The sequence below is a fragment of the Aulonocara stuartgranti genome (assembly GCF_965226115.1).
Source record: "Aulonocara stuartgranti genome assembly, chromosome: 11".
Lineage (NCBI taxonomy): Eukaryota > Metazoa > Chordata > Actinopteri > Cichliformes > Cichlidae > Aulonocara > Aulonocara stuartgranti.
This window is the reverse complement of record NC_138947.1, coordinates 11,677,819-11,691,349: the sequence shown is the minus strand read 5'-3', so window position 1 is coordinate 11,691,349 and position 13,531 is coordinate 11,677,819. Positions and strand designations below refer to the sequence as shown.

The following is a 13,531-nucleotide window of genomic DNA, read 5'->3' as shown; positions in this document are numbered from 1 at the left end:
TATATAAATAACATATAATATTTTTGCTAAATTAAAATAACAGTAAAAGTTGTTTGCTCTTCAAAACTTTGATCCAACTTTAATTCACATTATTAATCATCTATGAGCAAACACAGTAAAGACAGTTTATCAAAGGATTTTTCATACCTCATAACTACATATATATACATAAAATGTGCACTGACACCCAAAGGATATGGAGCCCCTCCCTCTCTTTATCACTGAGAAATCCTCCCCACTCCATCTGCGAGTTGCTCGCACACTGTGAGCCCCCTATGGACAGCTTTAGCCCATAAAATATTAATGCTGGGATTCAATTCAACATTCCAGCTTAATCTCCTTAACAATTAGGTTGCTGCTGCACACACACACAATTAGCTTTGTTACACACAGTCTTGACTCTAGAGAGAGATTTAAAGACCGGGAGTTCAGCTGAGACACTAAAGACATTACCAATAGAAAAATAAACTTCAGGGATTTATACATCAAATTAGACCTGGTTAACTGCACTAAGTGCACCGGAGTCTTACCATATCTGCGTTAAGGGGGACACTTCAGCAGATGTTTCCCAGTTCAGAGCATCCTCAGTGGGTGTGAATGTGCATCCAGGTCCCCTACCTGTCCTGATCCTGACTCCTGCCAGGGCAGAGAAAGAGGCTCGCTCACATACTGAGATCAGCCCACCTGTTCAAACAAATAACTGCCAGCATAACACTGTACTGATTACAGGCAGGGGAGACATGTCTCAGAGTAACAGATTGTTTATAATAGTTATAGCTCTGAGTTGTTAAACAGTGATTTAAAAACCAGCAATTAACCACAAACGGTCTTTTTTCCTCCTTCTTGTTCTTTATGGAGAACATTTGCAGAGGTTTTGGAGAGTTGTGAATCAAAGTAGGTATCTAAATATTTAAAAAAGATTTGTGCAACCAAGTTTGTTTTAGCTGGAAAACATAAAGCACATAGCTAGACGGTGAACAAAGGAGTATTGCAAAAAACTCAAGCATAATGATGCAACTCCATCGTGTTCAGAGAAATCAGTTATTCATAATCGCACTGAAAAAGTCCAGAGGAAAAAAAACTGTGTTTGGCAATGGATCCGCTCAGTAAAACACTCGTGCCATAGCATTTTAACAAAGTGCTCCCTTCACTCCTCTTCGTCGTCGTCATATTTACCGTTTGGTTTTCTTTCGGCGAGGATGAAAATCTTTGAAAAGTTTTCTTCCAAGACGTCCCGTTGAATCGCCACTGTCTGTGTTGACAAAATACTACAACTCCCGTTAGTATCGTAAAACAACAACTCGCCATAATTTGAGTTTTCTCTTCATTCAAGTGAGCCGCTTGAAGGTACCAGAAAAACTACAGTATCCACAAAGCCTAGCAACTACCAGGAAGTGTCGCTCACGCTTCCGTGGTCACCGTGAGATTGGTTCGCCGTCGGCTTCCTGCTGCAGTGAGAAGAGCGGCGTCGAGACATACTGGGAAGACTTAACACCACCACCTCCAATAAATGCACCATACAATGAAACTGTTAGCACTACCTCCCTCTGTGGATGTCCGCTTTGTCACGGCTGTACTGCTGGTATGTATTCAAATGAAAGCCGTGGACTGTGCACGGTAACCGCAGGCTGTTGGTAGCTTCCATAGCTAAGCTTAGCTAAGTAATTGCCGCTGGTTAGTTAGCTGCTAGCTAAGCGACGAGCCTCTACTGGCATGGGACGTGGCTTATGAAGTGACTGAGTTGACCAGTATGTACGCTGTTAGTGTTGCAGATGTTTAGCAGGTTCACAGAGGAGGCCTTCTGGCTGTGTTTCCTCCTGCAACCCTCAAAACTAGTCAAGTTATCCGGCTGCAGTGTAGCCGGTAGTGTTGAACATCACTGTTAGAACTAGCTGTAATTTACAGTATGTGTTTGAGTTGCAGTAGCTATAATCGTTAAAAGCTAGAGTTTGAGTGCAGGTAACTTTGTTAAGGTGTAGGAGTGCATCAAGCTAGCATTAGGCGCTACCACACATTGACAGCAGTTAGATAACTTCTAGTTGCTAGCATTGTTAATTTAAGAGATTTATGAAGGTTTGCTGCGTTTGACCTTCTTTAATATTAGCTCCTGTATTGATGCTGAAGTTAATGTGGGACTATTCGTGTTTCTGTATGTGTCTCTGAATGAAGCTCGCCGGTTGGTGAATTCCTCTGTTGTGGCTCATTCTCATTGGCTGACAACCCGGAACTAGCCAGAGAGCAGTGTGCCCTGAAGTGAAAACTTAAAACTTGTGTGCGAGCTTCAGACCACCGTGATATCGAATATCAATCTGGTGCGGTGCCTTCTTTGAGGAAGTCGTTACCGTTTTTGATGATGTGAGCTGATACTTTGGTGCTGCTGTAGTTTAATCGGTCAACAAAAGGATTCATTGTGCTAATTTCAAATAAATAAAAACATTACAATTTGAATTAAAAAGGAAAACAGCTGGGTAGCATGAAAGCTTAGTTACATATAAGCAATAGATAGATGGAGACCAAACGGATGAGGTGCCGAGTTTTATGATCCAGACATATAGCTAAATATTGGGTAAATTAACATAATTAAGTAGAACTCCATAAAATATAAGGAAACTGGTGTTAATAGTGAGTGATTCCTTTTGGGAGGCGGAAGGGAGGTGGGCCATAGGTAATGGAAAACTAGTCACATACACAAGAAAGTCAAAAACGAACCTGTATTTTTTTTTTATTATTATTTTTTAAAATCTGGAATATATTTCAACAAAGATGATGACATAATGATGTCACAAAGTAAATTACTGACATGAAGACACAGTTTTGACATTTATCAGTTTAAAGCAAGGTCAGCTTAAATGAAAGCGTGAGGTCTTTGAAGTCAGGGAAGACATAAATGTGTCTGAATGAGTCTATGGCCATGACGGGACAGTCAGCTGGAGTTTTCTGGATACTGAGCAGAGGATGGCGGAACTTACTTTAGTCCATGTGAAGAAAGTTTATTGACCCTGTTGAGGAAATGTCAACATCATTAACACTTGTGTCACTTATATATAAAAAATACTGGGCTACATCATATTAAGCCTACAGGAGCTGTTTGGCTATGGAAACCTGTACCATGAAGCTCATGGTGCTTAGTTTCTGTGCTGATGATGATGCCAGAAGATGTCTGGAGCTCTGCAGTTAGTGATTCAGCAAAACACTGGTGACTTTTGCACACTCTGTGACATTGCTCTGGAGCTTGGCACAATGTTGTAGCTGAGTTTCTTTGGTTCATAAGCACTTTCACTTTGAAATAATACCATTTACAAGTGATCTGGAATTTCCAGGAGGGAAGAAATTTCAGTGATCTCTTTAGAACAACCCACTCTTATCAAATGTTTAAAGGAAGCGTGCATGACTAGGCACCTGAGCTTTATAAACCTGTGGCAATGGGACTGATTAAGAGGTATGGCCCAGCACTTTTGTCCATGAGGTGTATTTAGCTTAATATTATTTGAGACATGGCTGAAACATCCAAGGCCGATCCCCCCCCAAAAAGTGAGACCAGTGCCACATTTACATGTTGTTTAAAGTAGTTTAAAATCAATTTAATTAACACATATGAAGCAAGATGGATGGTGTCCGTGAAGGGATGGTACCTCACCTGATCTGCCTGCCTCTGTGTGCGGAATTGCTGTGATAAATAAGGGCCGATTAACAAAAATAGGTTAAACACTGAAAAATTGCACGTCACAACTTCTCAAATGTGAGAAATTGTTTCCTTACTTAAAATTATCAAATTAAAACTATATTGTGTTAGCATTTTTTTTTTTTCCATTTAGGCCTGATGAACATGTGATTTAATGACAGAAGAAATTGGTTGTTTGCGGCCCTAATTTTGTAGGATAGTCTTTTTTTGTTTGTTTTGTTTTGTTTCTTTAATCATTATTTATTTAAAGTAAAAGGCAGTGACGGCTTGTGTGCGAGCAAACGTTAAGGCCACTTGAGCTGTGTCACTCTTTACAAGTTTGTCGACTTCCTCAGAACTGGCCGACCTTCACGTATCCTGTTTAAAGAGGATCTTAAGTCAGCAAAGATAACAACAGATAACTAGATGGTGTGTTGTAATGTTACGTTTTGACTACAGTGGCTCTGGCATGGAGATCCACGAGTAATATCTGACAGCCTTGATGAAATAATTGGTAAAAGAGGAAAGTTTTGTCTTCTGTCGTAACATTTGCATGATTAAAAATAGGCTCATTTAGTAACAGTTTATTCTAGCTACAGTTTCCTTTTATATTTGCATCTGTGTGTTTGTAGTTCCTCTCGCCATTTTCCACAAAGTAAAAGTAAAATTTCCCATGTGTCAGTGCTCCTGTACATTTTAAATGCTTTGACATTTATCACAAAGTAATCTAGAAACCCGCAGGGTGTGAATAGGAAACCTCGATTGTACTTGTATCTCAGAAACCTGGTCTCACCTGTTCTGCACCCTGCAGAATGTGAGACCTGGAATGTCGCTGTAATCCGGTTATGCACATGTTGTAGTTCCAACCCGTGTTTTCTTCTAAGCGTTGTCAAATATTTGACGACAAAAGGATGTTTGTACAAAAACGTACAAAATAATTGTTTGCAATGAACACCTTTGAGTGATGAATAAAACATTAAGAATTGGCTAATATTTTGAGGGCTCAAGGCAAAGAAAGAAAGTTATGACACTTATTTTCACACCTTTGAACCATAAAAATAAAATAAATAAATAAATAAAAAAAACCTAAAAAGGCTGAGTGTTTTGAGGCTTAATCTCGGAAGCGACTCGTATAAAATAAATAAACACAATAAAAACCCATCTCAGTGTAATGGTTCAATGTTCAAAGATCTTTATTACGTCTACATTCCACCATTATAGTGCATTTTGGACAGTGTGGACAAAAAAGAAAAATAGTGCTTTTCCTGTATACTGTGTTCCATATAAACCTTAGTGAATTAACAAAAAATCCTGGGAAAATAAATATTTTACTCAGAAATCCAAGGCCACTTTGAAGCTTGCACTTGATACCTCCCATTTTCCTAGACATTACACAACAGCGACACATGTGATCTCCCCAGTGCATGCTCTCTGCGATGTCTGGTTGCGCTGATTTGTGCCAAGAATGATAATCCAGGTAATTCACAGCTAACGAGTGGTCGTAATGTGTCTTCTGCGCTTTACTCCGGGCAGCTCACAAGCATAAACTGAGTGGAGAGAAATTTCCTGTAAAAAGGACGAGAATTACATGAAGTACATATTATGTGCTACCTGTGAGAATGGGCAACTCCAGATGATATCCTCACGTAATTCACCCGACATTTTCCAGATTTCATATGTGGAAAAATCTTGAGAGCTCTGCAAACAAAGCAGGGCAACAGTAGGAGTGTGCACTGTATATTTAGCTCAGTACCAGGAATTGCAGGGAAGAATTCTGGGCAGTCCCAGGAACAAGAAACAGTGGAAAGATGACACTCACGCTCAGTTTTCTTGGGGCACACTGGGGAAGTTTTTGGTAAAGGATCCACTGTCATGAAGCTCTACTTTTATCTTTACTTCCACCTGGAGACAATTTGTTGTACAGTCAGCAGAAATCACCAAACACACAGTTATTAATAAACTATAAACACAACATAAAAATGCCACAAAGATTTAAAAATCCAACACTAGGCGAGAGAGAGACCTGGGAGAGATGAGTTTTTAATTTTTGTCCCACATGTTGGCATATCGCATCTGGAGCCAGATGGTAGCACCTTGAACATCATAGACGGAGGATGGTCATCAAGGACTGGCTGGTTCTTCTTCAGCAATCATAGGAAAGTCATTCAAGGTCATACCTGCAATTTTATTGCAATTGTGTTACGTACATTGAGAGCAGAGAAGTAACCAGCACTCAGTTCCTTGTGTGTCTACACATAATTGGCCAATAAAACTGATTCTGACTCTGATCTTCCCCTCTGTATTGTTTTCGTGTTTTATTATAAGAAGATATTTAAGCTGATTAGTCTTGATCATTTATCGCCACAGGAGAGATGGTTCTAGTCTTAGTTCTGAAATCCACAACCATCCCTTCATTTTCAAATGGACACGTTACACCTTACTGTGAATTCTCCAACTACAGGGTCATAAAAAAAACACTGTCACTTAGTCATCTGGGAACTTAACAACATGGTGCCATGCATATTTGCTTTGGCAGCCATGAGCCAAAAGTACATTTTAGCTGATTGGCTTGGCTCAACCGCTCTCCAAAACGACCCAGGTTTTCTGTGTGTGGCCCTAAATTTAACCTGTTGGTTGTCGGCGATTTCAGGTGTAAAATTGTGTGAAGCAGCACTGTGGTGTGCTACGTTTTAAGGAAGGAGTGTTCAACTCATCCTTATTAAGGATGAGAATTGAAAATCAATTCCAGTTGCGCTTCCAGATCACAGAAAACAGCTCCAAAATTATCATTGTGGTTTTTATTTTATTTTATTTTTTTGTTTTAAATCACATTTTATCGTAAGCTGTATTATTAATAATAATAATAATAATAAATTTTATTTATGAGCGCCTTTCAAGTCACCCAAGGACACTTCACAATAGGATAAAACACTTAGTAAAACAATGGCAGAATAGGAGCAATAAAATAAATTAATTTTTTTTATTATTGATGTGGTTGCAGATCTCTTGCACACATGAGTCACTTCATAGCCTTTTTTCTGCTTATTTTTCATGCAGATAATTGATCAGTAAGCAAACTGAGCTATCACATCAATAAAATCTGATCTATGTCCTTCCCCAGTCATAACACAGATGGAGATGTAGCGGTCTTACTCGGCATGTGTGTTTTAAGTTGTAACTGCTAATCCGTCCATTCCATGTGTGTCTGTAGGTGATGGGCCTCTCTACTCCCGGACAGGCAGAAATCGTCAGCCTGGACTCGAACAACATTGACGACGTCCTAAGTAAGACGTCACGCTTTATTCTTTACATTTGTCCTAAAGCAAACATTATATAAAAGGGAAAAATATTTTAGAGAACGATGATAACATCCTCAAATCTACACAAGTTCAAACAGTCTCTAGTCATTTAAGTGTCGACAATAAAGTAAATAAGTATATTTCTTTATTTATTAAATTGGTAGCAAAGGAAGATCTTGATTGTTGGTTTTGCATCTTAAATCTGTGTTTTGTTTTTTGTGTCATCTTACTGTCAACACGTTTTGTAGTGTCGCACAGTCACGTCTTTCCCAAAATCTCTAGATGTGTTTGCTACAATACTCAGATGACCTGGAAAGCAGCTCGCCACTGTTATGGCCGTTGTTTGATATTCCTCGGCTCATCCACTTTTCATTAAGCAGCATTTCATTTTCCTGTGGCTAAATTGTTCTCTAACTGCTTTCTTGTTTTGTTTTGTTTTCTTCCATCAGTCACAGAAAAATGACGGGGTTCACATTTAATTTGGTTTCTTAATTAATTTTACTAGCTGCACATACTTTCATTAGAGCAAGTAATACATAGAGGCTTACATTTCTTCCCTGTTTGTTTCCTTGCAGATAATGCTGGGGTGGCATTAGTGAATTTTTACGCAGACTGGTAAGTGTGTTGTTTCTCTCTGTGTCATTGGACCACCTCATTATAATGCCAGTGTTTTGCTAAAGTTCCACATTTTCCTTATTCATTTGTAAAGGGTTTTTATGCACTGCTTTCTGTTGTAATGTAGGAAATTCCTACAGTTAAAGTGGGAATAAAGAAAACACTTTCCTGATCATCCCACAGGTGTAGATTCAGTCAAATGCTCCATCCAATTTTTGAGGAGGCATCTAACATAGTGAGGGAGGAGTTCCCTGATACAAAGCAGGTGGTGTTTGCTCGCGTCGACTGTGACCAGCATTGTGAGTAATACTTATAATTTTCCTTTCTGACACTGACATTTGCTGATAATTTGTTTGTACCTGTATTATGAAAATGGAGCCAACTGGTTCGTGTTTTTGGTGATCTAATACCTCAAACTCTTAACGGCATCATTCTGTATACAGGAAACAAAAAGGCGCGCACACACTCACACGCGCGCTCTTATACTTTTACTATACTTGATGCACATATGTACACATAGATGCCCGACACACCAAAGCACAGCCACATAAACCACCGGCCTCAGCCTTTTGAGATAAAGCAAATTAAAGGGAATTATTGATGACCTGCAAACTGTTTGAAGGCTAATGACAAAACTGCTGCTTCCTGTGAAGACCGAAGGCTTAGAGACCGCCTGCTGGGAGATTGACACCTGCCCCACACACACACACACACACACACACACACACACACACACACACACACACACACACTGTGTGCAGAGAGAATATTTACTCTTGGTGGGGGGGCTGCTTTCATGTGGGAGATCAGAGCTCAGAGCTGACTGAAGGCACTGTTTTCAGACTGAGGTTTAACTGCTGTCGCCGCGCCGCTCCCCATCCACCCATCCCCATGTGTTTTTACTCTTCTTCTCACTCTTCATCAATTGATTTCTTTCTTTGCTTAACTTCCTCTCCCCCTCTGCCTGAGCGCAGCGGACATAGCTCAGCGCTACCGCATCACCAAGTATCCAACACTGAAGCTGTTCCGCAATGGGATGATGATGAAGAGGGAGTACAGGGGTCAGAGGTCAGTGACGGCCATCGCTGACTTCATCCGCCAGCAGCAGGTCGACCCAGTGAAAGAGCTGCCCTCAGTGGAGGAGATTAATTCTGTGGATGTAGGTGGAAGTTTCTGTTAATGTGCAAGTTTCCCCTTTTAAAAATGAATATCATTTAATTATACACACTTTTTTTTGTGTGTGGGGGGGTTAACAGAGGAGCAAGAGAAACATCGTTGGTTTCTTTGAAAACAAGGACTCTGACAACTATCGAACATTTCAGAAAGTTGCCAACATCCTTCGAGATGACTGCACATTCTTGGCCGCTTTCGGGTGAGACACAGACACCAACTAGATCCACCGATGGTCCACGGTTTCAGCGTTATTCTTCCTTTCATGTTTATATCCTTAAATTGACTGTCCTAGTGAGGTGTCTAGGTCCGAGCGCTTCAGTGGAGACAATGTGGTCTACAAACCTATGGGCGAGGGCATTCCTGACATGGTTTACCTCGGCTCCCTCACCAACTTTGACCTGACCTACGCCTGGGCCCAGGACAAGTGTGTGCCTCTGGTTAGGGAGATCACCTTTGAAAATGGAGAGGTTTGTTACCTGCTTTTGCTTAGTTTTTATCTTCTAGATGTAAGTATATATTTACATTCAAAAAACAGGAGGGTTGTTGTGGAGTCTGTGTGGAACTGCTGAGGCCTTAAAAGGTTCTGACTCCATCTGTTTTTGACTGTGTGTTTTCCAGGAGCTGACTGAAGAAGGAATCCCTTTCCTCATCTTGTTCCATCTTAAAGAAGACACAGAGAGCTTAGAGAAGTTCCAGCATGAAGTGGCTCGCCAGCTCATCGGTGAGAAAGGTGAGTGTGTGCACTTTGTATCTGTCAGGGAAGTCATTTTTCTTTTTATACTGTATTGACAAGAATCGGGCCAGTTCCATTGCCTCGGGTTTATAAAGCCATTTGTGAAAGAAAGGCTCTTTCTAAAGAGCTTGCTGAATTTGAGCGTGGTACTGCAACAGGGTGCATTCATTGCAACAAGTCAGTAAATTCCTTCCCTCCTAGATATTTCACAATAAGTGGTATTATTGGTTTTTCCTCCCTCAGGGTCAATAAACTTCCTTCATGCGGACTGCGATAAGTTCCGCCATCCTCTGCTCCATATCCAAAAAACGCCAGCTGACTGTCCCGTTATCGCCATAGACTCATTCAGACACATGTATGTCTTCCCCGACTTCAAAGACCTCAAGTAAGTACGACGTTACTCTTCCCATATGAGGCAATCTTGTTTTAAGTTGATAAATAAGAAAACTGTCTTAATTTTAATAAATTAATTTGGTTTGCGATATCACCTCATCTTTGTTCAAGTATATCCAAGATTTAACAAACAGGAATATAGGCTCATTATTGTTTCATACAATAATAAAAAAAGAAAGAAAAAGCAAATGGCCAGCTACAAATGAAACCTGTCCACGACTGGACTTTACTTTGTAATTTACAATTGAATCATTCTCGTGTTCAATCAGTTTCATAACCAGCATTCTTTTGGATGTTTTGAGGAATTACTGTTGGATACTGATCAGCTAAATTATATAAAATTTACCTGTATTGTTATAATGTTAATTTCATAATGAGACCTTCTCTTCATAAGACAAATTTTGTTACACACACACACACACACCATAATCCTCTGTCCGCTCGACACCAGAGAAATGTCACACCTCCTCAAATCTGTCCTTTATGAATGGGCCAGGACACTGGAGCTAATGTGACATGATTTGGCACGTGCAATAAGTGCTAAACTAATCCAGTCTAATCTAATTTAATCTTATTTATTGTGCCCCCACCATTATGCACCCCCACTCCGTCCCCAATCAGAGTCTGATCAGATAGACAGAAGCCCCGAGGACTGACTAGCCCTCCACAGCCTAATTACATCACATCACCACTACATGTGGCACATGGCTTGTAATTGCATTAGCACAGTGTACATTTATTTATATATATATATATATATATAAAAAAAACACACACATACATATATGTGCGTGTGCACACTGGGTTACTGGTGACTCGGGACCAGCGCTGCCTGTGTGACATGACAGCAGCTCATGACCTGTCGTTAATAGGGAGACTTTACAGGGCGGCGTAGATATGGATTAATGCTGCTTGATGACATGTCCGCAGGGACTGGTGTTCTCTGCTGCTGCTGCGTCTCATATTAACGTCTAATTCTGATCATCGCTGTAGTTGAAGCAGTTCTTTTTCCATTGTCGGACATTGTGTGTTGGAATGCATAAATGATCCACCGTATTAAATTTTTCCTTTTACTCTTTAGCTCTTTACCCCCTGAAAGTCCTTTAGGAGTAACCCTTGAAGGTTATGGTAACAAGCCTCCTAAATAAGTGGGGTTTGTTTCAGCTGTATTAGGGATTATTTTTGTTTGTTTTTTTAGGAACAACTGTACAAACCTCAAATTGGATAAAAGATGGTTGATGTCCAACATGTGTTTCTGTGTTTTTAGTGTCCCTGGCAAACTGAAACAGTTTGTTTTGGACCTTCACTCTGGTAAGCTTCACCGAGAGTTCCACCACGGGCCCGACCCCACGGACAGCACGCCTGGACAGGTTAGTCACCGGAGGCAGTAGAGTCGCTTTTTTTCGGGGGAGTTCAGGCAAAATTTGACCATTTGTTTCAAATCCGATTTCTTCTCTCAGGAGGAGACGGGCGGAGAAGCAGCCAGCAGTCCTCCAGAGAGCTCGTTCCAGAAGCTGGCACCCAGCGAGACACGCTACACCATCCTCAGCCGAGACCGTGACGAGCTGTGACCTTAACGGCCTTCCTCTGACTCAATGCCACGCCCCGGGGTCAGGGAGGGGGTTAGGGTTGGGACAGGCTAGTGGGACAGAACAGCAACACCCAACACCCTTACTGAAGAAAAAAAAAAAAAAGAGACGACGAGGAGAAAGAAGAACGGGAGGAGGAGAGTGGAGTCCATGACACAACCATGTTGGGCTAACCTATATTTTCATAACACTTTCACAATTTTTATTTTGAATCAAAAACGTGGGTGGGCTAAAGAGGGACAATGTGTGTGTGGGGCATTGGGACATCAATAGAAGTGTTTTTACTTTTATTCTTTGGAGGTTGTAAATATGTTTGAGCTACATTGGACTCTCAATGTTGGTCTAAATTAAATGCAGTGTTGTTGTTTTTTTCCTTTATTTTATTCCTTTACATCACCCTGCATTTTTTATTTTATTTTGTGTTTTGTTTTTTTTGTTTTTTTTGAGGGGAAAAAACTAAAAGGAAAAACAGAACAGATCCCTCACTCACTCCGGTTGTGCGGTTCTTATCTGTGGGTAGTCCAGTTCAGCCTGTCTGACAGGAGATACTCGTTTAGTCTCACTGACCTCATGGCTGCATCTCAATATGACCAACTCAAGTGTAACTCATTTGTATAGCACAAGTTATAACTGTATGCCTGTTTGAAGTAGCTTTATCTCCATATCTTCTACACACACACACACACAAACACAAAGAAGAAATAGAAGAATATCTGGTAGGGGTAGCATAACTTTAAATCATGGCTTGAAGATAAAGAGACTGAGCTACTCCAGCCTATTGAGATGCACCCCTTCTCTCCCTGGTACGAGTGGTACCATGGTCATTGATTATGATGTCCCTTACTGTGCTTATAAAATATCCCTGGGGTCTTCTTACATTATATTTTTTCTTACCGTATTGTGCCGCAGTGGATGTAGTTAGGTTTTTCTTTCCCTCCCTCCACCACCAATCAAAAGGATGTCATACCAGATTTAATGTTTTGTATAAACGTAGCACAAATCTGCACCAGAAATGCACCATCATCCCTCTTCATGAAGCCTGGTGGTGGCAGCATCATGCTGCATGGAGGCCCTCTCTGCAGCAGCCGTGTGATCTTACAGAAGGTCAAATGCATGCCGCAAAGAGAAATACTTTACAGAAAACCCTTCAGCTATGTTATTTCTTTTAGAGGAAGAAGAAAAAGCAACACACAGGCAAATTAACAGGAACGTGACATTTTCTTTTGTAATTTGATCAACCAAAAAAGAAAAAGTGTGGGAAGCTGTAGTGTCCAGACCTGAGGCAGCAATCCGCAAGAAGCTGGAACTGCTGCTGACTCAGAACGAAGTCATGAAGGATACGAATGCTTGGCAGATCTGTCCACTCCACCCTCTAAAGCATCTGAAGATGCTGAGAAACATCCTGCAGTCAGAACATTTCTAGCCAGGATCCTTTTGTTAGAAATCTTTTAAATCCACAGACATATGGTGAAATCTAAAGGTCAAAGGGCAGGCTGGGTACTTTTCATTGGGGTTGTTGTGGCAGTGACACCTTGGAGTTCTGTTCCTGGGAGTCAAAAGTAAAGAAGCTTTTTTGAAATACTGTACTTTAACATGATGATTGTTGTTTTTTGTTTTTTTTTGCTGTCATCTGATAAATGTGTCATCGTGCTGGGGGAGAAGAGACTTTCCCAATGCTAAAGTAAAAAGGCCAAAACATGAGGGGAAAACCCACATGATGAACGGTGGAAATTTAGTCTGCCACTTAAAATTGAGTTCTCTTAAAATTGCTTTTCTGTCTTTATACGTCTACAAGTTTTTGGTACTAGATCCTTGAGAATCCACAGTTGGAGCTCTTGAATACGGGGACCCATTGCTAAGTTTGTACTGCGCATCCTGCCCTTCCCACAGAGGCCAACAGATACCTGCATAATGACATATCAGCCCACATACAGACCAACAGGGGGGAGTGTGATGCCATTTCTTAACCTGTCATCTCAGAGGAGAAGAAGAGTTTAAAAAAAAAAAAGTAAATTAAAAACCATTTTACAGGATGTTGTCTACAGCTTTGTCATTTCTGCGGTTCATT

The 13,531-nt window shown here is 40.7% G+C and overlaps 2 protein-coding genes across 3 annotated transcripts in view; one reads left to right on the top strand and one right to left on the bottom strand.

The window, feature by feature from the left end:
- The window catches only part of invs (inversin), a 46,878-nt gene extending 45,685 nt beyond the window's left edge, over window positions 1-1,193 (bottom strand). For both annotated transcript variants that reach the window (XM_082552783.1, XM_082552784.1), the window contains exons 1-2: window positions 1,177-1,193; window positions 531-636 (exon numbers count right to left, since the gene is read on the bottom strand). In XM_082552783.1, the coding sequence (XP_082408909.1) occupies window positions 531-533 (3 nt within the window). In that variant the 5' untranslated portion in view covers window positions 534-636; window positions 1,177-1,193. The remainder of the gene's footprint in view (window positions 1-530; window positions 637-1,176) is intronic.
- A 221-nt stretch (window positions 1,194-1,414) lies between these two features.
- Window positions 1,415-13,496, top strand: erp44 (endoplasmic reticulum protein 44). Its single transcript, XM_082552787.1, has 11 exons — window positions 1,415-1,582; window positions 6,873-6,945; window positions 7,536-7,575; window positions 7,759-7,874; window positions 8,550-8,734; window positions 8,832-8,947; window positions 9,041-9,215; window positions 9,367-9,478; window positions 9,725-9,866; window positions 11,142-11,244; window positions 11,335-13,496. The coding sequence occupies exons 1-11, from the start codon at window positions 1,511-1,513 to the stop codon at window positions 11,443-11,445; spliced, it is 1,245 nt and encodes a 414-aa protein (XP_082408913.1). The 5' UTR covers window positions 1,415-1,510; the 3' UTR covers window positions 11,446-13,496.
- Window positions 13,497-13,531: the final 35 nt, after the last annotated feature.

What these genes read in the sequence shown, in the direction of transcription:
- erp44 (XM_082552787.1), top strand. Translation starts at nt 1,511, where the DNA reads ATGCACCATACAATGAAACTGTTAGCACTACCTCCCTCTGTGGATGTC. An exon ending in CGTCGACTGTGACCAGCATT is followed by an intron (nt 7,875 to 8,549) that starts GTGAGTAATACT and finishes GCCTGAGCGCAG; the next exon opens with CGGACATAGCTCAGCGCTAC. An exon ending in AGGAGATTAATTCTGTGGAT is followed by an intron (nt 8,735 to 8,831) that starts GTAGGTGGAAGT and finishes GGGGGTTAACAG; the next exon opens with AGGAGCAAGAGAAACATCGT.